This window comes from Pieris napi, chromosome 15 (genome assembly GCF_905475465.1).
Source record: "Pieris napi chromosome 15, ilPieNapi1.2, whole genome shotgun sequence".
Taxonomy (NCBI): Eukaryota; Metazoa; Arthropoda; class Insecta; order Lepidoptera; family Pieridae; genus Pieris; species Pieris napi.
The window spans coordinates 9992243-10019233 of record NC_062248.1 but is presented as its reverse complement, the minus strand read 5'-3'; the positions used below and the strand labels follow the sequence as shown (position 1 = coordinate 10019233).

General features: G+C 34.5%; 1 protein-coding gene across 3 annotated transcripts in view; it reads right to left on the bottom strand.

Moving 5' to 3' along the window:
* Window positions 1-475: 475 nt before the first annotated feature.
* Window positions 476-26991, bottom strand: part of LOC125056577 (protein kibra) — a 73106-nt gene continuing 46590 nt past the window's right edge. The window contains exons 1-18 of one of the 3 annotated variants that reach the window (XM_047659746.1): window positions 20542-21099; window positions 18046-18154; window positions 14999-15173; window positions 12954-13796; window positions 11604-11736; window positions 11378-11483; window positions 10676-10771; window positions 9845-9946; window positions 8634-8751; window positions 8095-8272; window positions 7244-7397; window positions 6337-6428; window positions 5966-6108; window positions 4205-4315; window positions 3781-3897; window positions 2928-3080; window positions 1744-1944; window positions 476-957 (exon numbers count right to left, since the gene is read on the bottom strand). In XM_047659746.1, coding sequence (XP_047515702.1) covers window positions 675-957; window positions 1744-1944; window positions 2928-3080; window positions 3781-3897; window positions 4205-4315; window positions 5966-6108; window positions 6337-6428; window positions 7244-7397; window positions 8095-8272; window positions 8634-8751; window positions 9845-9946; window positions 10676-10771; window positions 11378-11483; window positions 11604-11736; window positions 12954-13796; window positions 14999-15173; window positions 18046-18154; window positions 20542-21084 — 3657 coding nt within the window. In that variant the 5' untranslated portion in view covers window positions 21085-21099 and the 3' untranslated portion in view covers window positions 476-674. Of the gene's footprint in view, window positions 958-1743; window positions 1945-2927; window positions 3081-3780; window positions 3898-4204; window positions 4316-5435; window positions 5539-5965; window positions 6109-6336; window positions 6429-7243; window positions 7398-8094; window positions 8273-8633; window positions 8752-9844; window positions 9947-10675; window positions 10772-11377; window positions 11484-11603; window positions 11737-12953; window positions 13797-14998; window positions 15174-18045; window positions 18155-20541; window positions 21100-26991 lie in introns of those variants that run through there. The other 2 variants (XM_047659747.1, XM_047659748.1) reach the window with 2 other exon arrangements.

Genomic DNA, 26991 nt, shown 5'->3' with positions numbered 1-26991 from the left:
AATATATTGACGCAATATTACCGTTTAGTATGGGTTGCTTACAATTGGACAAGTCCTAACATGTATTTATATAATTATTAATTTAATAAAACCGCGTCAAACATAAAATACATTTATTTTGAACATAGCGATATGGCACTCGCTTCGTACGTTAATTACACTCAGTCTTCAACCAGAAATCTCAAAAGGCAAATAAAATCACAGATTTTTACGAACAATAGGTGCCGTTGACAAGGGAGCGTTCAAGTATTACGCAATTTTTGGAGATTACTGACACCCCCCCCCCCCCCCCCCCCAATGTAACTCGCCGTAACGTTTTTCAGTACCCAAGTATAGTAAAACGTTTCGTGACCACCTAGTGACTCTTTAGTTACTATTATGTGGTGTAAGTCGAAAAAAATATTAACAATAACGCGTAATTTAATCCCCGCCCCGCATCGTAACGTTTCACAAAAGGACCCCCCCTCTCCCAAAATACGTTACGCAATACTTGAACGCTCCCTAACACTTGAAACTACCATTTTCTAACATTATACCAAATTAGCCAAATATTAACTTTAAAATCAAAGTTTAAATATTGGTTTATGGCATGTCGACAATAGTCAGATCTTAGTATACGTATATGACCCATCATTTGTATTTGAAATTCAAACCAGAATCGTGATCCGAGGAACTCAAACCTGAACTCCTAAAACTCTATCGACTACAAAATCATACCTAACCTCCTCTTCTTCACTTATTTTGAGTTCGTTATCGAAATTAGCTTCGGGCATACAAGGATTCTTGCATTCGACGGGTTCTTGTGCTGGAGCGGTCTTTTCGAAAGACGTTTTAGAAGACCTACCATCTGGAGTGCTTCGTTCTTCCAAATCTTGCTCCCAATCGTCTTCCGAATTTCCATCATCGGGCATTGTTGGTACCGTTGACTTGGCGCGAGTGAAGAATGCCATTTTTTCTCTGTAATTAAAAAAGCATTGTTAAAACTATTTTGTAGTAGAAACATGTGTGTGTTATGGTGGTACAATCATAAGTTTGTATATTCTGCCACACATATTTGCATATTTGTATTAAAAAGGTAGAATAAAAGTTGCAATTACAATCTGAGTCATATCATTATAGTCAATTTTTATACCAATTTATCACTACATCATCACAATATTAAAATATATAATAATATAAATTTGATAACGTAATAACGTTATCAAATTAATATTCATAATACATAACATATACACATATATAATAATATAATAATATTTTTTTCCAAAAGTAGTAGGAACATTAAGTCGATTTTTAAAAAGTCTAGTCGGAAGATCTTTGAATATGTTTAGTAAATTATTATTAAACTTGATTGCCAAACGAAAGGTGTTTTTTCATATACAAATCCAGATTAATTTTTGCCACAGTCAATTTCTTAATTAGCCCCTCTCACAACTATTTTTAGTACACACTCATCAAGAATACTATTGACGAGACTATAAAAATATTTTAAAATGTCATCAACATCTCCCATGCCAAATATATTCCAGACAACAGAAGTCAGTCGTGAATACAATAAGTGGTAATCAGCCTTATGTTACAGGAGGCAAACGGACAGGAGGCTCACCTGATGTTAAGTGATCACCGCCCATGGACACTCGTACTGCCAGAAGATTCGCTAGCGCGCTGCCGACCTTTTCGGTTCGGAAATACTTCAGTGGGCAGCTGATTATTATTGAATAAAAGAGTATGTTAAGAACTCACTTGAACGTAACGAGGTCTGGTTTCCTTCCACCCTGCCTTGATTTTCTTAGACGATAGATCTCTTTGCATGTCCTCTGGAATAACTTGGAGACTCGGTCGTTGCTTGAGCTTTCTGGTGCTGAGATCAGCCTTCGAAGAGTTTCGTCTTCAGCAACCCACGCTGCTATCGTGGGGTCACCTTTGGCGCAAGCTTCTTCGAGCCTGAAAACCATGTTTCAATTTACCTTATGTTATTGGTACCTTTTTCAGATATATTTATTATTATTAGATTTTTTTATTTATTAACACTTCGTTGCATTACAATATTAACATTTAACATAATTAAATGGAAAGGACCCGGTAGACCGAGGCTGCGTTGGTGGGATGGAGTTGTCAAGGACCTCGAAACAATAGGGGTTCGCATTTGGACGCGGGAAGCACTAGATAGATTGCGATGGCAAAGTGATGTCCTCAATTATGGTTATGGGCCTTAACCAGGAGGCTAAGGGGCACAAGAGGCTGTATAACCATTGATGAAATGTAAAGGAGGGCAACTGGCGGTATAGTATAGTAGTTTTTATTAAAATGGAATTTACTCTCCTGCTCATTGCTTATTCGTACGAAATAAGAAAGACTAAACCACACTGAAACAAATCATCAAAATGATTCCAGTTTTGCAAAGCGTATCTCAAAATAAACGCTTACGTATTTTTAGACTTTAAGAGTGACTCCTATAGGTCAAAAATGTATTGGATTTTGATAAACGTGAGTCGTACTTCGCGTTAAGTATCGGCTCTGAATCTCACCCTTACAATCTTGAACGATGTTATAAATGTCTTAAAACCAAACTTAGGGGCCTCATAGCCTAGAGGTCTTATTAAGTGGCAGCTAGGTGAGGGGTACCGGGTTCGATTCCCGGTTCGAGGGCAAGTTTTAATTTAATTCAAATTTGTTCTCCGCCTTTGCGAGGGTTGTACGGTACGGTACCGGTAATTATAAAAAATCTTATACTTGACGCTGGCTAATAATAATGCACAAACCGTGCCAGAGCCATAAAAAAAAACCAAACTTTGTTTCATTTTTTTTAATATAAACTTCAAAGTACAGTGACACCCTAATAACATTTAATTTAAATTTTTGTATTCCCAATGGAACATGTTTTAATACGATAAATTATATTTTATGAACCGTAATAGAACGCTTACCGTTTCTTCAGAAGTGTGAGATGGGCGATCTCCTGCCGTAGATCAGTGAGTCGTGAGTGATGAGCCTTGAGATCCAGAGACAGATCGAGCGAAGTCCGCGCGCTGCGCTTCGTCGAGCTGTGTCTAACTGCGGCACCGCGCACACGGCCCCATCTAGAATATTAATTAATGATACATTAAAATATGTCTATGTGCGCAATTAACATTCGCTCTGGCACGGTTTGTGTTTATTCTAAGAGTACATTGCCTTCACGTATAATTATTTAACAAATGTAACAAAATATTGTAAACCTATTTTAAAAGAGTAAGTGTGGAGTTTCTTGCCCATTCTTCTCCACACGAAACTACCTTTTGGAAGGGGCAACTAGAATCTTCTTTATATTTTTTTTTGACGTTTAAAAGTGCCATTTTAGATGGTCTAATTGAAATAAACGATTTGACTTTGACTTTGACTTTCGAACGGTGAAGGAAAACATCGTGAGGACACCGGCTTGCCTTAGACTGAAAACGTCGACGGCGTGTCAGGCACAGGAGGCTGATCAGCTACTTGCCTATTAGATAACAAATGATCATGAAACAGATACAGAAAACTGAGGCCCAAACCTAAAAAAGGTTGTACTCGTAGCGCCACCGATTTGTTTTATTATAATAGATTTTGTATCTACTAGCATGTGTTAATCAAAGGAACTCAAAAAAAAGCACGCTAAAGACGTACCTCTAAAATAAATGGGGACTTTATTAAGAAAAATAATAGTCTACGGGTTATAACTAACCCGCGACGCAACATTTTATTATTTATATCGGAAATACTAAGTATATGTTTTCGACATGGCCGAAATATTACAAATTGTACCTGAGAGATCGTCTTTCTTTCAGTGTCCTGTCAAAAGGTATTCCAGGTGCTGTGGGTGGGTGGAGAGCCCTCCGTGCATATTGAGACATCGAGGAATCAGATTCTGAACGGTTGAGTCTGAAATTCATTGCAATACATTTATATTACGTTTAAAAATAATAGTAAAAAAATGTGTAAGTGGCATTAATAATATGATGAATTATTTCATATGTAGTTTGTAAATTTAGGGCGGCAAATAAGCCAGATCAAAGAAACAACCAAACTTTATGAGATAATACCGTGCAGCCCTGCGATTCTGTAACTCACACAGCGGTTATCGCATCGGCGGTCGCTCTCAAATCAGTCGTGAAGCAGTCATTTTATGATTTGGCATTCTGATAAACAATAAACTACAAGCTCCCACCTTTTCAGAATGTTTACTAACCTACAAATATAATGTCCTTTGCCAATGCTTTGCGGTTGCGGTGAGAAAGTTTGAGATCTTTTGATAGTTGCGAGCGACTCCTCTTGATTTGTGCTTACTTGTTGACTTTTCCTGAAAAAAAAATAATGTTTTAATTTTGCCACAGATAAGGATTGAATAGTAAAAGTTCTTTTGGCATTTAACAGTCGCTCGAACGGTGAAGGAAAACATCGTGAGGAAACCCTTTTGGGTTTTTAGTCGACGGCGTATGTCAGGCACAGGAGGCTGATCAACTTGCATATTAGATTGACAAAAGATCATGAATCAGATACAGAAATCTGAAGCTAAGACCTAAAAAGGTTAAGCCACTGATTTCTTTTTTTTTTAATGAAACGTAAAAGCCCGCGAAGGCGTTTGATTAGTTGAACCACAGAAATTTAGTTTTTTTTTTAAGTTCTTCACGAAAAGGAATAAATCTATGTTAAAAGTTTGTATAATAATATCATTATTAACTTAAGACTATATATATATATTCTCTATTGAAAATTTACATACAAAATATAACTCTCAAAGCAAATCTCGAAGCATAATAACAGTGCCTGGTGTTCCAAAACATGCAAATTGTCGTGCAATTTTAAAATATTGAACGTAAATGTGTGCAACATTCCGCCCATCGTAATACTGTTTTTATCGGTTTAAGAATGGTATAAGGTACTGTTCCAACGCCATGCCAACTTAAGTGGAATTGGGCGGGGCACATTACAAGAGGAATAGAAAAGTGTAGCAAGAAAGTATTAAACTGGTGCCCAAGGTACAATAAACGCAAAAGAGGTAGACAATTTAGAAGGATAGACCAGATAGAGCAGGTGGGATTTGCCAAAAAAGGACACCCTGATAGCTAGAAAGAATTATATAGAAATATAAATGTATTCATATGTAAAGTATTAGCAATAAAAGGCTTTTATTATTATTAAGTGACGTCACAAATACATACATACTTTGTACTTTTTGTTTCTTTCAAATTGTGAATTTTGGCACTTCTGTAGGGACATGTGACGTCACCATCAGTTATTTTTGAACTTCTGTGTAGTTACAAAGAAAGCTTTTTGAAGAAGTTTTGTATATTAAACCGATAAAAAAAGTTAACATTCCGTTTAACTAATAGTGCCAGTTTTAAGTGCTTACAAACTGTTTAAACCACTCATATCAAGCAAATCACACCTATAGTGGTACAAACAACATCGAGACATACCTAAGTATATATACAAAGAATTAGTATATACATATACTATTTCTGTAAGGTTCTGTCCACGTGAGGGCGACCATCAGCCTCAATTCGCTTCAGCTTATAAAATCTGAAGAACAATGTTTATGTTGACGACTTCTTTTACATAGTGATACTTTTTTTTTTTTTTCAAAAAAAATTGAAAAAAAAAAGTTATTTTTTAACTAAAAATATGTGATAGCTACATCAACTACTATTTTAATAGAAAACGTTGAAAAAAAACTATATGTTTGCATAAAAAAAAATTACGTTTATATACATATAATCAAATAACTATAAAAATGTCTAATATTAACAAAACAGTAAGTTATATAACAATTGCACCTACACCCAATAAATTACTACAGAAAATCCCGTTTAATACGCTTTATAACGAAAAAATCATAAGACTTTCGGAGATAAAACCTTTTTTTGTCGTCTTAAACGGGTTTAATAATAACCATAACCATTATTTACATGAATTTTAACCGCCACCAAAAAAGAAGAAAAAAACAAACCTCCTATGAAGTTGTCTGGCGCCCTCTGGACAGAAGTTACACTCGGTGTTGGTCTCCTTCTCTGCTGTGGAAGGAAGATACTCCTCCTCTAGATTTATTTCTTCCTCCGGAATGTAATCCTCGAATGAGTCTTCTTCTACGATCTGTGAGCAATTCACTTATTTTATAAGTATGTTAATAAAGGCGGATTCAGGCCTACTTCAAAATTAAGAAAACAGACAAAAAATGTGTTAGAATTACTTCTTGAGTTTGCAGATTAATCTCTGCAAATTAAGTAAATCAAATTATTCGTAATTTTTTTTTTAATTTTAGTAAAACTTAAAACTGGACTATAAAAAAATTGTTTATTTTACATTAAATTAGTATCTTACCTGATTTAGTGGTTCTCTGGACTCTTCGTCTTCAGACGCAGAGTCTTCTCCACATTCAATATTACACTCAGCTCCGGTCATACTCTCAGGACCTAAAAATAAAAAAAAAATAGTGTTTTTTAAAAATATTTTAAATAATTAAAACCGTCTCTTTTCATCACAGAGTAAACACAATTTGACAGAAAGAGACGAAAGAGTTAATTTATTAAAAGTTATATCGCCATATTGTATTCCAAGTTGTCATCCTAAAGATTCTCACACAATTTAATGAATATTTGATGCTAATGGAACGTTTCTGAACAGGGTTTTTTTATTATTATTATTTTATAGAACAGTGGGCAAACGGGCAGGAGGCTCCCCTGATGTTAAGTGATATTAACCATGGACACTCTCAATGCTAGAAGGCTCGCGAGTGCGTTGCCTTTTAAGAATTGGTACGCTCTATTCTTATTCTTGAAGGACCCTAAGTCGAATTGGTTCGGAAATACTTCAGGGAGCGTTCAAGTACATATTATTACGTAACGAATTTTGGGAGGGGGAGGGGGTCTATTGGTAAAACGTTACTTTGAATTACTCTTTATTTTTAATATTATATTCGACTTTCCAGTACTTTACACCACATAATGGTAACTAGGTATTTAAAGAGTCCACGTGGGTCCAGTGGTCAAGAAACGTTTTACTATTTGGTACAGAAAAACGTTACGGCGCGTTACATGGGGGGGGGTTCATACATCTCCACAAATTGCATGACGTAATACTTGAACGCTCCCTCAGTGGGCAAGTGGTGCAAGGCAGAAACTGCCTTAAAAAACGCCCAGATGTGGAACGGCGGACGTCGAGGTGATACGATTGATGGTGAGGTGACTAATTTAGTACACATATCAGAGAAATATTTAATTTCCATTACCTCTATTCCTTGTGAGAGTAGACGTTTGCGAAGAAATAACGGTAGATTCATCAGAGCTTTCATCCCTTCTCATACTTCTGAAGCTCAACACGTTATACCACTTTTGTGAAGTTGTTTCTGGGTCGAAGTCTGCTAAGCTCACTTGTGTACAACCCTGAAGAAGGAACAGAAGTTAGACTGGCTTTTAACGATTTTATATACATTTTTAATGGGAAAAATCAGGTGATTCGCTCTCGTCCAATAAGGTTTTCACATGGCACTCAAGGCGTGCGCCGAATACTCGAATTTGGCTAGTTTTCATCATTATTTTGGGTTGGGTTTTGAATTTCGTCGCACGAATTTGACGATACTGATTATGCAGGAGTCTCGGGGGACCTTCATAGACCACGTGGATAGTGGGGTCCTCTGATTCTAATTAGGAAATACAAACGAGTAGGTATCGATAATTTCAAAATTTTCGGAACCCTATAATCTATCAACACGAAATTAGGTTAATTTCAATGTTGAATATTCTTTAACTTTAAATTTAAAAAATGAGGAAACAATAGATAAATAAAAAAACGATTATTAACAATCGATTAATTTAAAAAACGATTTTTTAAAGAGAATGTCACATCTAGAAAAGAAGTAGAAAATGGCGGATTGTTTACAAATTTCAATACATTACACAAAACTTTTTTTTTTAATACTTAGACGCGTTTTCGGCAGCAAAAATCACTTGGAGGTGTTCCAATGAAGGTCTCGAGACTCCTGCATAATCAGTATCATCAAATTCGTGCGACGAAATTCCAAACCCTTACCATTATTTTAAGCAGAGATTGAATTATTTACGCTACTAGAAAGAATCTCACCAGGCATTCGCTGTCGGCCGCTAAATTAATTTGTAAAGTAGCGGCTCTCAGAGCCCTAGACCCGATCGAAGCGCGCTGGTTGTTCCTCCATACTAGAGTCGTCCCTCGCCAGGCTAAGGCTGGTGTATTGAATACAATACCACCACCACCGCCTACCACTAAGGCACCACGGACAGATCTGGGGAAGGTTATATTTGGATTTATTGAATGCTTAAAGAAACATACTTCAACTGAAAAAGCCTAAAATATGTACCGTTTAATACTAGACACACATTCAAAAGTATCGAACTAGTAGAGAAAAAATGGCTTGAGAAGGAACTTCTGCCCAAAAATGCGCGATTGAGACAATCCAATCTTTTTTTTTTCTTCAACATATTTGATATGAATGATTTTAACATCCCTTTTTCTATCAAAATGACGTTTGACAATTGGCATTTAAAGATAAATTTTAAACTTAACCCATCAAGAATATTAAATTATTTATTTAGTTCGTACCATTCATATCAAATAACTTTGTAAAATGTAAGAAAATTACTTACATTTCCGTCCCGTTGTCTATGTATAGAGCATGAAGGTTCCTCGCACGAAGGATTCCGATTTCCAACGCAGTTTCATCCGAACAGTAACGTAATTTGATTTCAATTTGCGCACTGTTCACTGCAATAAATAATATAATAATTAGTACGGAAGAAACATTGTCATAATGTCATGTAATAAAACAAAATTATTAATTATTTCTTTTATACTTCGTAAATGTATCTTTTATATTATTCTCCTGTTTTGTGTTATTGTAATGTAAATTGTGTAAATATAAACTCTAAATATTTAATGGCAAGGTGCTATTATAGCGTGGGAGACTATTTAGATCATAAGTTTTGACAACAATTATATATAACTTAACTTTTCTTATTATTATGACTTTGTAATAATTAATAACACATTTTCATGTCTATTTTTAAATAGCCGATTGTAAGATTTTTTTTAAATTAATCAATTTGAATTTACAACTTTTTTTTGCAAATAAATGATTTATTACCGATGCTGAATTGTCTGGCGTTATATGGAAAGAATCGTTACATTGTATTGAACTATTCTGACGTTTTAGGGAGTTTTGACTTTATATCGGTATTTCGCAACTAATTACCAAGAGAATAATTTCAATAGCTCCCAAATATAAGTACCCTAAATAATTATTGAATACTAGCTGGCCTGGCGAACATCGTACCGCCTAACAGTCGATTCTTTATTTTTTTTAAATACCTATTCTGCTATTCGGGATACCGGTCTAGCTAAAATAAAAAAAAGAAAGTTGATAAGACAACAAATATGTCAAAAAATAAAAATTTACCTTCCCGGAACCCCCCCACTTACACTTGAACTTTATGATATGGTATTAAAGTTCAAATTAACTGTTAAGTATTATTACGAATATTATGTATGGGAATATAGAAAAGTGTTGTTTTTAGACTATTTCACTAAATTTTTTTAATTTTTCTCTCCGTAAGAACCATCCTCGTACTTCAAAGAATATTATAAAAAAAGAATTGGCCAAATCGGTCAAGCCGTTTTCATGTTATGTCGTGACAACGGAAAACGGGTTTCATTTTTATATATATAGACTATATATAATAAAAAGTATAGTAATATAACAAAATTAAGAAAGTTTTTTATTCATTGCTATACAAACTTTTTGGTCAAATTTTTTAGTTTACACAACAATTCAGGAGATATATCAGTTGGAGATACTAACCTATGTTAGAAGAATCGGCCGCCTGAGCTGCTTCGAAGACTCCAGAATCTCCAGCCACTGACTCATCGCTCACTGCTGCTGATACTGATCTAGTGTTTGTTCCTGAAAACGATACTTTTGTTGAAATTCCATGTTTATGACATTCCAACCCAGCTTGACAGTTGAGTTTGACAATTGACAGGACAGGAAATGTCAAAATAAGTAGATCCGGTTATTTTAAAAACTTGAGTTTTAAAAAATAAAAAGTCTTCTATTAATTTATTTTTGCTCTCAAACATCACACATGTTAAAATGAGAACAATCAGATACTTAAAAATATGTTATAGAAAGAATATACATGGGTGAAAATAACATAAGAACTAAAGAAGGCCCAGCGCTAACCAGATCTAGACTCTTTGTATTGACGAAGTCGCATAGGCCCGAAAAGCATCCGCGAATATACTATGTTAATACATAATAATGTAGGATATTAGTAAATATAATAACTACATTAAATAAATCTTTTAAAGGCATTGGTATTCTTTTTACGAGTCCTGTCATACTAAGGGTCTGTTTCACAATGTATGGATAAGTACCAAATAGCTATGCAACACATAAATTATTTGTAAGATAAATTGTGCTATTTGACATTCATCGGACTCTTAACTTATGATGGACTTTATGTGACGAATAGCGCTATCTGACAGTCGTGAAACGCAACAATTGTGTTTATCCTACCAATAAGTAATAAATAGCTAATTTGGAACTTATGTAGAACTTATCCTAAGAATAATTCCATCAAAATCTAATTATTTAATAACAGGCCCAAGTTTTAATCATATTATAACTTACCACTAGACGAGCAGGTGGGTGACAGTGGCGGGGGTGTCTCAGAGATTGGAGATAGGGGCTCCACGGGCCGTCCGGGGCCTTGTACTTGTACTGGAACTGATAGTTATAATCTGGTTAGCTATACAGAACTCTGATAAAAAAGATTAGGTAAGGTGAGCGCAAGAAGTGCAAAACTATATAAAGACAGTAATGGAACAACGGAAAGCAAACATATGTACACAGTGAAAGGATACATGATATAGTTTAAAAAAACTAAAAAACACGCTTTTAAAGCACATCAAACTAAAAAGTGAAAAATAATGCAACCCACGCTTTTTCACAATAATACCAGTATTTTTTGTTCATTACCATTTTCAGCCTAAATTAGGAATTATTTTGATGTGCTTTAAAAGCGTGTTTTTTAGTATTTTTAAACTATTATTTATTTTTTAGTTAAATTTTTTTCGGATTATTGCATTGTCATCGATCTTTGACATGTGCGCAATTTGAATAACATCTGTCCGTTTAAAGTGGGTCAAAATCGAGTCCGAAGGAATCGGTTACATACATACATACAGGTGAAGCTAATATAAAGCGTGTAAAAAGAAAATACACAAAAAAAGAAAAAGGGCACACTAATATCAGATCATTTAGTACGAAATGTATTTAAATGTTTTATGATGATATTTTAATGATTTTGATTGATGATGATATAATACTCACTACTGGTAGCCAATCCCGTAACTTCGTTAAGACCAGTCGCGACACCTATCCTCATCTCCGCTAACTTCTCTTCTAACTCCCTCTGTTGCCTTCTTTGTCTTTCAACCTACAAAATTTTTGATACCATTTAGAGTATTCAATTCCGTATTTTGAGTAAAATTAAAAAATAAGGAGAAGGAAAAAACAATCTTATAAAAAAAGTAACAGGAAAAGATTTATGTCATACCTGGGTGTATGAAGGTGGTGGTGGTGGTGGGCTGGCAGAAGAAAGGCTGCTTCTAGGCGAAAGTGACGGCTGTGATTGACAGCTACTGGCACCTGGAGTCGCACTATCGTTGTAACTAGAACCGCGGAGTAATCTGAAATTATTTATATAGAGATTGTATAAACGAAACGAAATATTTGTTGTTGGATAAAAAGTGTGGTTTAATTGAATCAGTGTAAATATATGTATGTGTATAGTTATATAGTAATAGTGAATTGTAGAAACGATTATTTTAGGCAATATATAAACAGATTGACTTATACAGGGCAATGTGGTGTTAGCGTTCCTGCACACGATGCCGTCACCGCGCCGTTGCCGCGCCGTCGCCGCACAATTACTCTGTAGATACGAGTCGCGTAAAGCCCGCTGCCGCGCCGCTGCCTCCCCGCCTCCGCACGCGTTTCCTCTGTTTGATTCACTCCATTACCGGCCGCGTACGAACAAGCATGTGCGTAACTTTTTAAGAAATTACCATGCAAAATTTTGATTACGAAACGTTAATAACTTTAGCGGAGGACAGAGAAGTGTTATGTTACAAAACTTTGGAAATGTATAAAGACAAGCGTAAAAGTTTAAAAGCTAGGTTTGAGATCTGCCATAATATGCACTAATATTATATTATAATGAATGAGAACTTTGCAGAAGTACGGGGAAAAATACGTTCTTTTTTCCATTTTCTATACATATAGTAAGCAAGCACAAAATTCTTTTTTTTTTCATTATATTAGACATGTTTGCGTCACATGCGGTCTCGCGGCGTGCGTTCGTACGCGGCCCGTAATGGAATGAATCCAACAGAAAGGGAGGGAAAAGCGCGCGGTGGCAGGTTTCGCGCGACTCGTATCTACAGAGTAATTGTGCGGCGTCGGCGCGGTGACGGCATCGTGTGCAGGAACGCTAACGTGGTCAACATCAGTTTAATTTTAATAAACTTCGAGATATTCAATTATACGTTGTATACGTCCCACTAATGGCCATAGGCCTCCTCTCTTAGGCGAGAGGGAATGGTCTGTAGTCCCCACGCTAGCTCAATGCGTATTGGAGACTTCACATTCATCCATAGAACATAATATCTCTTGGTCACGGGCCCTCTAGGGTCGGGGGCCCGTGGCATTTTGCCAGCCTTGGCACCCTATTGTTACGCCACGCCAGGCCATGTTACAAGTTATGTATTGGGAATTGAAAATTTATTTTGTATGTTACATTAGCCATTGAACACAATTATAAAAAAACAATACTAGAATTGCATTAGGTGGTAATTCTATCTTTCTTCTTTTCTTTTCTAAGATTAATAAGTTTAATAATACTGACCTCTCAACCCTCCGATGTAAATCGACCATGTCTATTGGTTTATCCGTTTGGAAAGATGCTATCTGCGGCCCACCATAGATATCGGTAAAACTGATTCCTGAACTTAAAGATCCCTTACTACTAGCTGTGGAAAGGGAACCCAAGCTGGAACTACTCGATACCGATAGAGTAGAAGCCGATAAGGTCTTCAACTGTCCTTCCAAGGTCGTCATTGATGTCAAGGCATCCTTCAACTGCTGTAAAAGAAGCTGCTTCTCTTCGTGCAGCCTCAACCTATCCGCTATACATTTATTCGACATTTCAAAAGCATTCTTCAGGTCTTGCTCCAAACGCCTGCATTCGGTTTGTATGTCAGTCATCTCCTGCTTGGATCGAGTTCTTGGTGTAATACTTCGAAGCTCTCGTAGTAATTGTTCCTTCTCTTGGAATAGAAGAAGGCGGTCTTTGTCCGATTCCGCTTGACCAGGTTGTACTTTGTCCTCTAAGTCTGCTAATTGTTGTTGGATTTGCTGGATCCGTTTCCTGGCTTCGTCGTATTGAAGGCGAACTCGCGCCATTTCTGCCAGTCTTGTACCGATAGGTACTAAGTCCGCGCATAGGTCGGTTTGTGAGGCAGTGCTCAGTTTCTCTTGAGGAAGAGTTAAGGTGGAGAGGTCTGGGGAGGCCTCTCCTAGTTGTAACCTCGTGAGGTCATCTTTTAATTTGGCTAGTGATTGCATGAGGTCTGCTCTCTCTTTCTCCCCGGAAGTAAGAGACTTTTGGATGTTCTTCAGTTCGGTCATGATCGCCTGTGCTTCAGTTATGTTGTAGCAACCTTGCTGGGCGCTAAGCTTTTGTTCGACTCTGTAATAAATTATTATTTTGTTAAACTATATTTAGAAAAAAAATGGGTGTCTATGGGCTGTGTAGACTGCCCTTTTTGGTCGTCCCGCAAGCTCGTTTGCCCCCCTATTATATATAAAAAAAAGAAGCAGTAAATTATGTGTAGCTTTAGAATATGAATCAGATTTAGATATTATTTCCACATTTATAGAATTCTTTGAGATAACAATTTACAAAACAGGAATTTGTTATGGTTATTAATTTTTAAAGTTTCCGGTTTCTGATTTTTGCATAAACTCAACCCACAAATTATATTTAACGTCAGCTTATGTAATTATATAAGGATTATTTAATTTAGATTACGAAGATAAAGTTTAGTGTTATTATAGTAACCAGTGTCGCTATAACATTTTTAGGTCTGGGCCTCAGATTTCTACATCTGTTTGATGATTTATCAATCTAATAGGCAAGTCACCGACGCCTTTTTGGCCTAAGGCAAGCCGGTTTCCTCACTATGTTTTCCTTCACTGTTTGAGCGAATGTTAAATGCGCACATAGACAGAAATCCATTAGTGCATGGCGATCGAACCTACGACCTCAGAGGCACTGTACTAGGTTATTATAATATACAAAATATTGCTAAAAAACTTTTAAGACTAATATTTTGTGGTAAATATCCCGTATCGCGCCACCAGCGGTTTTGAGGCTGATTTTTTTTTTACAATCGCGTCATGATCTGTTAACATCATATGTAGTATTGTTATGATGGCGAATGACTATTTTTGGCTAAAAAAATCAAACAAAGATCATAGAGTCGTATACTACAAAAAAAAAACTGTTTTTTGGACAGCTCTGGCGCTGCGGGAAATGCAACGCTACCAAAGCACAGGCATTTTATTCAAAGCTTGTGCTTTGTTACAGGGTCTTGCGATGAGGTCTGCTCTTCCTCCGCGCCTCCGATTTTTATATACACTCTAGGGGTAAGGCAGACAAGACCACGTGGATAGTGGTGTGCTCTGATTCGGTTTTGGGTACTTTTTGATGAGATTTTTTTTGCAAAAAAGGTCATGCGCCATCATAACAACACTAGTTATTGTGCTGAGAACTCATGAAGTCATAAAAAAAATCAGCTTCAAAATCGCTGGTGGCGCGATACGGAATATTATCTTTTTTATTAATAAGGGAAGCAATAATTAAACTAATGTTATTAATTTATAACTTACTCAGCTAGAGTATCAACACCACGTCTAGCGCAGGCGACTTCAGCTCTCGCTTGCCTCAACTCCTTTCGAAGCTGGGCAACCCTACCCCTCGCCTCTGTTACTTCACACCTCAACTGTTCTGGGTCATGCCTTGACGTGGTAGATGTGGTCGTCACGGAGGTCGTTGAAGAACATACTGTAAGCAGGAGATTAGTTTTACGTTTAGTCTATACTAATATTATGAAGATTTGTATGTAGGAGGAAAGATAAGTATGTTTGTAACGAATTGACTCAAAAGTACTGGACCGATTTCAAAAATTATTTTACCATTTGAGTGGTACATTATCTCGGATTAATTATTATTTTAATTGCAAGAACACTACAACGTTACCCAAGGTGTAAAAGAATACCTAAAAAATATCTTTCATCGCATGCGCTGCGAAAACGAAGAACAAAATTTTTTTTAACAATGTAAAAGAACTAATTTTATATACATGTATTTTATATTTTAGTGTTATATTATATTATTAGTAAGCACAGAAGATATTTGCTTTATACGGTCAATACGTAAAACGTCTGTAGGAAATAAGGGAAGTTAAAATGTTTTTTAATCTTAATGGCCAGTAATATGAGCAATGTGTGATGACATTTATGTTAATTGTCAAATCACTCGGCCGCCAAAAATCTATTCACAGATAAAAACTTTTGCCTGGCAAGGAGTTTAGGCAGAATCGAAGATTCCAGAAATATTTAAAAAATTAAATATAGTTCTAACGAATTTTTATTTATAGTTAATTTCTCGTAATAAATTACGTGTTTTATCTTTTTCGAGATAGTTTTGTGTACAAAGTTTAATGCAGTTTTTTCTAGATGTTGATATGAACTATATTTTTAACAGAACATTGAATTACTTACATTATGGGATTTATATATATTCAATCAAATTGCGTATTAAATTTATTACGATACTGTAATTATTAAGAAGTGTGTTTCTAAGTATAAAAGTTAATTTGTTGTATTTGCATTTGCATTTTTATTAGTTGCATAATATTGTATGTTTATAGCCTTTAGAATGTAAGTACAAAGAGTAATTGTTTTTTCGTCAAATAAAGTGATTTTTATTTATTTATTTATTAACATGTAAAAAAAACATACAATTGAAAATCAAAAACACGCCGCCTCTATCAAGTATCAAATCATTCAAAATGGTTTTTATATAAAAAAAATCATCTTACAAATAAAATTGTTATTAAATCTTTACTAATTCGTTTACGTAAATATTTAACTCAAAATCAGTGGAATTTTAATGTCAATGGCTTATCGACCTAACCTTCAAGAAAATTCCGCAAACATTGACGTATTATTTACATCATTCTCGTATTTTTTTAAATGACAGAGGTTATATTAGCCGCAGAATTTTTAAAGATTTTTGTACATTAATTTATTAGGGGGTTCAAAGTTTGACATTTAATTTAGATTCAAATAAGTTCACCGCATAATGAGGATCTAAAATAGTCCATATGAGTCCCGAAATCAGTTGTTGACAGGCGTATTTGTGCATATGCATAGAGATCTTTAGTTTATAATTGAATTGAGAAATATTGCCGGCATGAAAAAAGGTTACGAAATTTTTTATACCTGTTTATATTCGGCAACTTTATTAAAATAAATATATCGTGTTATGTCTTAAACTTAATTTAAAAAAGTTTAAACGAATATAAGCACAAACTTAGTAATGTGTTTTTTATTTATGTACACTTCGTTACCTTATACAAAATCATACATTAAAAAAAAAGCAGGGTACATAAGTTATTAGGCAACGGACGGCCTTATCGCTAACAAGCGATTTCTTCCAGGCAACCCTAGTATGGAACAATCAATAAGAAACACCTACAGAGGGTAAACTACAAGAAATGCATAATTAATTAACAAAAAAAAAAAATAACATGTAACTGTAACTAAAACAAAATACAGTAAAATGTAAAGAAAAAATATAAATAATATTATTAATTTATAAAAATTATTATTATATTATTATATCATTCTAACGACTTTTTCGTTTCAATAAATGTCTCGTTATAAATTGCTAATGTTGATTATTAACCATGTAAATCACGGAAGACGTTTGCAAATAAAATTACTACGAATAATATTTTTGACAGGACATTGAATTACTTACGTTATGAGATTATATATAAAAATCTTGTGACCAAAATACCTAAAATTAATATTGAAGATTATTATTAGAACATTACCGATTTTTAAAAGCTACTTTTAATATCATTCCATCGTGCATAGCAATTCAACATTTCAGCATATTGAACAAATATGCGAATAAATTATCTATTGTATTATACAAAAAGGAATCCACGATTCAAAGATTCTTGGATAGAATAACTCAGAGAAATAGCATGTGAATTGTTACTTGTGGAATCTTTTGATTTCATCAGCTTATTTTTATCTTTTTCATTACTACAATTTATATATTAAACAAAGTATTAACCTTTGTGGATTATTTTGACAGGTAAATATATATATGTATAATGTATATAAATGATAATTAATTATTTTATTATTAGCTCCTATTGCAAATTTGTGGAACCATATGTATATTTATTAATGGTGGGTAATAGGGCAGGAGGCTCATCTGATTTTGAGTGATAACCATTGACATTCACATTGCCAGAAGTCTCGCAAGAGCGTTGTCGGCCTTTTAAGAATTGGAACGCTATTTTCTTGAAGGACCCTAAGTCGAATTGGTTGACATTTAGCGCTAAGTATCCCGTATGTCAAAAAGGTATTGGATGTTGTCATCCAAAAATTTCTTAAAGAGTAAGTTTGGAGTTTCTTTCTCTTGCTTCTCCATCTACCGTTTGGAAGGAGCAACTCATATTTGTTTTAATATTCTTTACTCGTAATTTTAACTTTCAAGTGGCATAATTGAAGTAAATAATTTGACTTTGATTTTGAAAAATTAAGCACGAATTATGCCATATGTCAAAATCTAGTCAGCTTTAAGTCTCGAATCTTAGTGCATAATGATGTTATTTAAATAAAAGTGTACTTACAACTAGTCCTAGAGGCGGCGAGGGTCGAAAGTGCGTTGTTCAAATGTTTGTACTCGTCCTGGGCCAGACACAGCCTTTGTTTCTTCACATCGTACATCTCACGTTTTGCCTGGAAATAGAAATAGATATATTGCATGGAATTTGTTACTGCCTTAGTAGGAATGACGTTAAAACCGTAAATGGAGAATAATCAGTCGTATTCACAGATCGTATAGTATTTGTATTTACTCAAAACTTAGCGATTAAAAAGAGTGGCTCTACGCCCTGATTTGCGAACTGTTAGTAAATGTAAATTTACAATTAATTTAACTTCTTTTTTGACGTTGATATTTTGAGTTTGAGTTTTGTATAGTAAACCAAATATTTATCGTTTGTTTATTTCGATGTATTATATATATATATGCATGTATAAATAAATAAAGTTTATTTCTGAGTGACTACTTGTATTGAATAATATTCATTGCTTTTTTGAAGTTATACTTCTTTAGGCGCGTTATGAAAAATTGATGAGAGTGAAATTTTACGATGCGCGCGCACAGTGACACAAAATTAACAGAATGAAGTTGCCCACGGAAGATGCTACGGCACTGGACATAATTTAAAAACAACATTCGAATAATAATAGAACTTATGTTACACTTAATGTAAGAGAATAATAATATATATTTAAACATTTAATTTTTCAAATGTAAACTGAACTTTATTGACGTCTTGAGTCTTTGAATATTTAATTGTAATAAATTATTTGCATTCAATCAAAAACTATTTTTAATAATGCCAGAGAAGTATAACTACTTACGCGCGTACATAAGTACACGCACCCTTTTTTTGTAATTTTTTTTTTTTTTTAATATGTATTTTGGCTACATATTTAGTTTTTATTCTATATAATTTATACTAGCTGTAGGATTATGAAAAAAATAAATTAGATACGATAACTATTATTAGTTTAGTAGAACAGAACAAATCTTTAAAACTAATACATATTTCATTGATTACAGACTGAATCCGGTTCATGCAATTACTTTGTAATTAGTGACGTCACTAGATTAAAGTCGGTATTTCCCAGACAAAAAGAACTATGTGCTGAATAATCCCGCATAAAAAGCTTTAATAATGGCCTAGATCTTGACGTTAGCTTTTAGCAGCTTTTAGAAGTGCTAAAGCATTTCATTTTGTTGTCAAAATGTTCACATGAAAATAGTTGTTATGATTTTCCTATTTCTTGTGAAGGACAGTGAAAAATCACAAGTAGTTAATCTTTATATTTCGCATATCATTGTTAAAATTTTTTAGTGTCAAAACCGTTGTAAAACAAATTAATTTTCTGCAGACAAGTGTAAAAATTATCAAATCGTAAAAATTATATTTTTAGTCAAAAAAAGCGGATTTTTTAAAGAATTTGTAACTTGACAAATTTTTGTTATGTACAAAATAGACAATTTATAATTATAGTTATAGTTAGTTAGGTATAGTTTTATATATATGTATAGTTTATTATTTATATATTAACTATTACACAACATTTTCGGGTGATGTTTACAGATTCAAATGTACACACGTTTTTTTTTTGTAACTTGACAAATTTTTGTTATTTACAAAATAGTCAATATATGTAGTTATAGTTAGTTAGGTATAGTTTTATATAAATACGTATAGTTTGTTATTTATATATTAACTATTACACAAGATTTTCGGGTAAAGATGTGTACAGATTCAGATGTAAGCATTCAGTTTTTTTTTTAAACTTGAAATTTTTTGTTATTTACAAAATAGTAAATATATGTAGTTATAGTTAGTTAAGTATAGTTTTATATATAGTTTGTTATTTATATATTAACTATTACACAACATTTACGGATAAATATGAGTACAGATTCAGATGTACTCAGTTTTTTCATCTAATATAATTAACATCATTTCTGTAGACTAAGCCCAATGAAACGCTAGAATTATTTCATTAAATAACCTAACATTACGCGCGTAGCCGCGCACGGAAACCAATACGCACACGAAATAACGAGTTGGAAGCATATTTTTTGTCCGTCCGAAGGTATTACGAGCAACATTTTGTGGAATGCGTACAAAAACTGGCCACATCTTAAAACGTATCCTCAAAGAAATTGATTTTACTGAAATTACCGCTAACAGACCGACCTCACTTATGTCCGACTCGCAAAACCAGACCCGACACAACCTAATATGACATTGAACTTGAATTTAACGCGATTTTCGCTTTGTGATACGGGAATTGTGGAATTATTCGCAACGACCAAAGACTAGACCACGAATGCCGATATATCAATCCAAATACAGCTTTTATAATTTCTTTCCAACACTCAAATACATTATTTACAATATTCTTAACCTTAGTAATAATAATAATTAAAAATTGATCAATAGAAAATTATAACAAATTTAAAAAGTTTGGTCATATAACTATAATTTTTACATTAAAAGTTTAATATTAATATACTATTTAGTAGTAATATTTACAGTAAAAAGACGAAGAGATCCCGTCATCCTGCCAGCGTGCTGCAGCCGGCTCCAAGTGTGGGGTGGACACTGTGGAAACGTGCCATTCCTACTCAGCACTTGGGTCGCTACATAACCTTGTCCTTCATAGTACGGCACCTCAGACACTGGCACTAAACGCACTTCCGCGGAACGAATCTGACGCACGGACAAAATGTTCTCATAAATCGCCTCGTCTTCCAAGTTCTGGCCTTCAGGACACAAACGGTACCCGAACTCCCGGCTTATTTCGTCCAGATTCGCATATTCAGGACGCTTACGCATATCCTCCAAGTTCTGGTACTCAGGTTCATCGCGAACGCAAAGCCCGGGAGGATGAGACGACGTAGGGTCCACTCTGACCCCGTACTCGGGAGTTCTACGGACCATCCTAGCTATCTGTCGGGAGCACCCTCTAACGCAGTTACCGACGGTGGAGGCGCGCGCGCGGAAGGTCGCTTCGAGCTCGGGCTCGGGGGGAGGCGGTTGAGACCACATAGTGTACGCCCGTCGCAGCGGACACATCTTAACCCCCAAAAGGGCGCGCAACGACTGGCGCGGGCGCGCGGCGATCGGATGGCGTGCAATGGAATGCGCCCGCGCCGCCGAAAGAATGCAATCTCGGGCGCATTTCGGAGGTCGATCTCTCCGAAGGGCCGACGTCCCGCGCCCGCCTCCCTGGCCGCGGCCATCTGTCGTAATCAGTTCGACGAAACGCATAACCACGCTATGCGCCCAGGCCCGTAACGGACCGTTGTGACCTCGCGCTGTGTCCTCCACACGCGAATCATTCAATAAAGAATTCCTCATTCCTTTTCCTCGTGTTATCGATGCGAAGGAAATTCGAATAAGGAAATTCTCGGTTGTCGAATGAATCCTACGCATTCCGCGCTTAAAGCTCTACCAAACTTAGCAACACATAGGTCATGTAAATATATACAAACACGAGAGTAAATAAACAAATCTTCCTTATACGGGCTATGAATTCTTTGAGGCCGGCAATTTAATAAGCGGCGTTGCCGAGACGCGACAGTTATGGCACTTATGCGCGATTTTCTCAGTTTTTCCAGGTAATCAATTTGCGTAGTTTTATGTATATTGTAGGAATGTGAGCCGGCAACATCTGGCATCTTGCAGGTAGACGTGCATTTTTGTTCCGGAATTCCTTAACGCACATTAGCAATCCTGCCCCGCTTTGCAATTATGCACGCTTAGATTCAAATTATATACGTATAGGTACTTCAGCAGCGTTCCATTTCTATATAATAAATAAACCTAATGCAAAGCATGTGTTGTTGGTTCTCCATGATAATGAATCAACCTATTTACATTTTTAATAGATTATTACAACCCTTTTTAAATACTATGTTATAACACAAACATTGTGAAGGTCTACTAACCGCAAATGTAAGTAATAAGTTTACAATTAATGGGAAATTAATGCATATTTGTAGCGACATTTAAGCGACAATATACAACGCCTTGTTTGAAAATAGTCGCGAACATTGTGGTAACTAAACAGTTATAGAATGTTACTTTGTTGAACTGATGACTTGATAGAAATAGAAGGAAAAGACTTGCAGACAAGCGGCAGATAGAGACATCTGGCAAAGGTTGGAGGTGGCTTTAACCCAAGAGGGGTCTACTAACATTTAGCTATCAGTAAACACTACCTACTAAGATTTAAAATAGAAATTAAGGATATGGAAATAATAAAAAAGGCTTTATTTTTACATCTTAAAACTGAAGTGACGGTCGATATGAGTTTGATTCAGTACAATTCAAATTCTATCATAAGTTCAAACAATAACCACGTAAGTAGTTTTTAAATTAATGTAAAAATAAATAATTGTATATTTGTATTAAATTTTAAAATACACTTTAAATTAATTTTATAATCATCATAGATAAAGTTTATCTTAAGAAAAGATATTAAACAAATATTTTTAAATAGCAAAAAGTCGCAGGTACCTTTAATTCGTAATTACGAAAGATAAAATATTTGGCTGTTCGCCTACATTCCGAGTATTTTTTGCTTGAGCGAAAAAAATAGTGAAATAGGAATGGCATCCGCAATTCTGAGGGGAACTTGAGAATAGTTACCGGATACGGTAAATCCTCAGGAAATGCTATTTCAACTCATAGGCTTACAAACTAAACCCCATACATTTCATAAAAAAATGGGCGCTACCTTTTCAGGTTTCGCGTTTTAATCTTTTTCATGATCATTCAGGTGATCAGCCTCCTGTGACACACGCCGTTGACTTTTTGGGTCTAAGCAAGCCGGTTTCTTATGTCTTCCTTCACCGTTCGAACGATATTTAAATGCGCACATAGATAATGCACAGTCGGGGATCAAACCTACGACCTCAAGGATAAGAGCCACAAAATCAACATTAACTTGAATTGCAACTGTAATAATTATGAATTAAAACAACTGTAGAAGCGCTTCTAGACGGTAAAAAAGCATGACATAACTATATCTTATATATATATGTAAGATCTACGAAGATCATTTAATACAGAAGTTTTAGAGAATATTAAAAATGCTTTCTATGTATCGAACGTTAAATAAATTCTTCATCCATCCACCAGTTGGCTCGCTTTTCTACATTGTAAAGTTATTAATTGCTATAACTATGTATTTTATTACTGTTAGTACATTTTTGTTACATAATCTTAATTATAATATGGCAGTGTGAAAGTTTCTACAAATATACAGGATATATGTAACAATGTATATTTATTCAAAACGCAGACGAAGTCACAGGTATAAGTTAGTTTTTTAATAATTATTTTCTTATAGTTGTAAGATTGCCGTGGGGGATTCAAGAGCGCATCTGTCTCCGACCGGTTGCTTTCCAACTCAGCATCTTTCTCTTTCCATCTCCTTAGATTCGTATGTACGCCCGTCTCCCTCGCACTCGCTTCTCCACGGAACTAATTTTATGTTTTTTACCTCTTTGCCTATCTTCTGGAAGCTTGGATATTCGAGATTCCTATATTTTCATTTGTAGGTATCAAATTTGTCTTATCTTTTCAATCGTTTTATTGTTATTTCAACGGCATTTATAAAACTTAAGCTGGAATTAGTTTTTTAATAATTGATCATAATAAAATAATATACACCGAAAATTCGAAGAAACATCCAAATACTTTCGCGTACATAGCAAGTGGATCAAAGTCATAGATACATTCACTTCCAAATTCAAAATTCTCTTCACGATCTTACATTCTATTTTTAAAAATTCAACAAGTAGTCTCCGCGATGTTAACAACTGTTAAATAGGCATTCTCTCGCAAAACAAAATTTCATAAGCAGGTTTTATATAATTCGTATATAAAAAAATGGATTTACCGTGAAAGTCTAGATAACGTCATATCCGAAACTAAGCCACTCTTTTTGTTTTTATGGCTCGGTTCGGTCCGCCGGGGGCTTACCGATTAACATTCCACAAATGCCGCACCAAGCACGCCCCTCTATATCGTTGGTTGTGTAAGTTTAGATATTGAACGAAATTTATTTTACTTTTTAAGTCCTTAATTCAAGAGTATTTATCTACATTGGCATTGCGCCTACGATGATTGCTTGAAGTGTTAAAGCGAAAAGTAGTTTTATTATATTATTATTTATAAGTTATAAATTAAAGTCAAATGAAAGTAAATTTGTTTGCTCTTATATTTACTTCATAGTTACATACTACATACTACAGTATGTAGATGAAACAATTAGTTTTTTTTTTAATGGCTCTGGCACGATTTGTGCATTAGCCAGCGTCAAGTATAGGAATTTTTATAATTCGTGCTTGTCTTTAGAAATTCGACCGTGTCCTCCATGTACGGTTTAAGCACTTGCCCGGTACCGCACAACCCTCCCAAAGGCCGAGAACAAATTTAAATTAAATTAAAACTTGCCCTCGAACCGGGAATCGAACCCGGTACCCCTCACCTAACTGCCACTTAATAAGACCGCTAGGCTATGAGGCCCCCAACATTTAGTTTAAAGTGAAATTTGAGGCATTAATTATTTTTTCAAAACCGATAAAGTTTTTAATCGTAAAAGTATTATTAATAATTAAACTATTAGCGAAACCATCATTTGTTATCGCAACTCAACACTAATTGGTAGTTAATAAAACTATTATTTATGGAATGTGATCATAAACCATTGTAGCAATTAATTTCATATCCAATTTGCATACGATCGCAAATAGTAAAAAACTCTGCATTACGGTAAAAATTAAAAATTATTGCATACCTTGACTGGTTGGAAATTGTCGACCTTAACTTTTAATTCACTTTTAAATGACGGATATGTACGTTAATTATGTATTACATTAGTTAAATTTAACTTCTTATTAAATATATTTAAGGACATTTATAATCGGTCCAAAAAAAATATTTATGTCGAAAATATTTAAAATTTGGATCCATTAATAAGTACCATTAATTTCAACAGCTTTGCAACGGAACGACTGGATAGACCAGAAAAAAAAGTAAAATTACTAACAAAAATGTTCATTATATTCCTTATAGATACTGTCTATACAAGACAGAATCTGACATAGGAACACAATTTTAATATAGCATGGTCTTAGAAGATCGCGGTTATAAAACGCACCATCTGTGGAGCCATGCGCACCGAGGATCGAACTCACAACACATGGAAGCATCGCCAACGGCCTAACGTTAGCGCCATCTGGACTTATCGGAAAAGTACAAAAAACTCATATGTATTATATTTTGTATACTTGAAATATTTCATTCAAACAATGTTTTAAATGTTTGCGCATATTATTTTTATGCCGTTAAAGTCAAACTTCATAAAAAGCTTTATTCTATATTAATATCAAGACGAATTTTATAATCGTCAAATGATTTATTTATATAGCAGTATTTTTAATAAACTCTAGCGTTACAAACGATTATACCCCGAGGGACGTAAAAAACTAAAAAACATGACGTCGGGCCGGACAAGGCGCGGGCGCACGAATCCTCGTCTTTTTTTCCACTCATATTCTTATTATTGAGAACGCTCCCTGTATTACGAGCTGTGGAATGCGCCACAGATCATATTTACAGACACAACGCATTTTATGACTTTTTATATTTTATAGTCTGTACACTGACAGCTAATAATTGAATGTTTCTACGATATGTAAATTAATGCGCGATGTTTAAGAGTTATGTTAATTTTTTATTCAGTTCTGTGTTATTCAGTTCAATTGAGTTAAAGCATTTTGGAGTATGTATTTTCTACTACTAAAAGACATGACATGTACGGATTCTGGGTCAACGGGATGCTTTAAATAAAAGAGGATTTTAGTTTTACTCTATATTAACCACTCGCGTACAACAATATAAGCGAAATAATGAAATGTTAATTGCTATGTAACGAATGAATGTAATGTAACAGCTGGAGAGAGTCTACGTCTGGCTATACTCTCGGGGCGTAACTCCGACGATTTAGGAACGCCACGCTTAAAAACTAAGAAAGCTTGAGTGAGCAAAATGTACAGCCTTGGCTCGTACATGACAATTATGGTGAACATATTTTACAACAAAAATACACTTCAAATTTTAGCTTTTATTAGTATTTTTTTGGATAACAATGCGGATTAGGTAACAGATAAGCGCCTAGCAGTGATTTTTTTTAAATTGGTCAGCCCACTACCGAATATATCAATAGATATATATATTATAGTATAGATATATGGTCATGATTGAAGTTTCCGTTGCGTTGCCGGCCTTTTGAGAAATGGTACGCTCTTTTCTATATTTCCATTGTATTTATCACTGCACAGGATTTTCAGACTACATTTTACTATAGGAAAACTATTATATTACTTTTTTAATTTCGCATCGCTAAACCATAAAAAAGCACTTGTTTTAAGCAAATTCTCAAGGACTTAAAACACATTCCATTAATCCCGATTTCCGGAATCTATCCTTATAACACCCCATTATACAACAATGGTAAAGCCAGCACGTGATTTCCAGGAATCCAAAATTCCCATCCACGATCTTTTTTTGTCGTCGTACCTTTTTTTCTTAGCATTCCAAACATTTTTGCTAGCAGGTAGATGGTACCTTCACATAAAATACAATTGTTGCCTGTTGTTTTAAGATAAACAAGCTGTTTTTATTTATATACCTAAATATTATATAGACTCAAGGTGATTAAACGCGAAAAAATGCTTCTTTTTGTGATAGGTGATAAACGTTGGGAAAATTGTGATCAAATAAATGAAACATTAGCAATCAAAACAATCAAATATACACTATTTAGAAGTTTCTTAATTTTTTTTCTATACTTTTTTTATTTCTTATTAATTTTTAATTATCAAATAAATGTAGAATTGAACGGTGTTTGTTAATACATAAGTATACATATTTTTATAATATAATATATATATATTTAATTGTTTTACA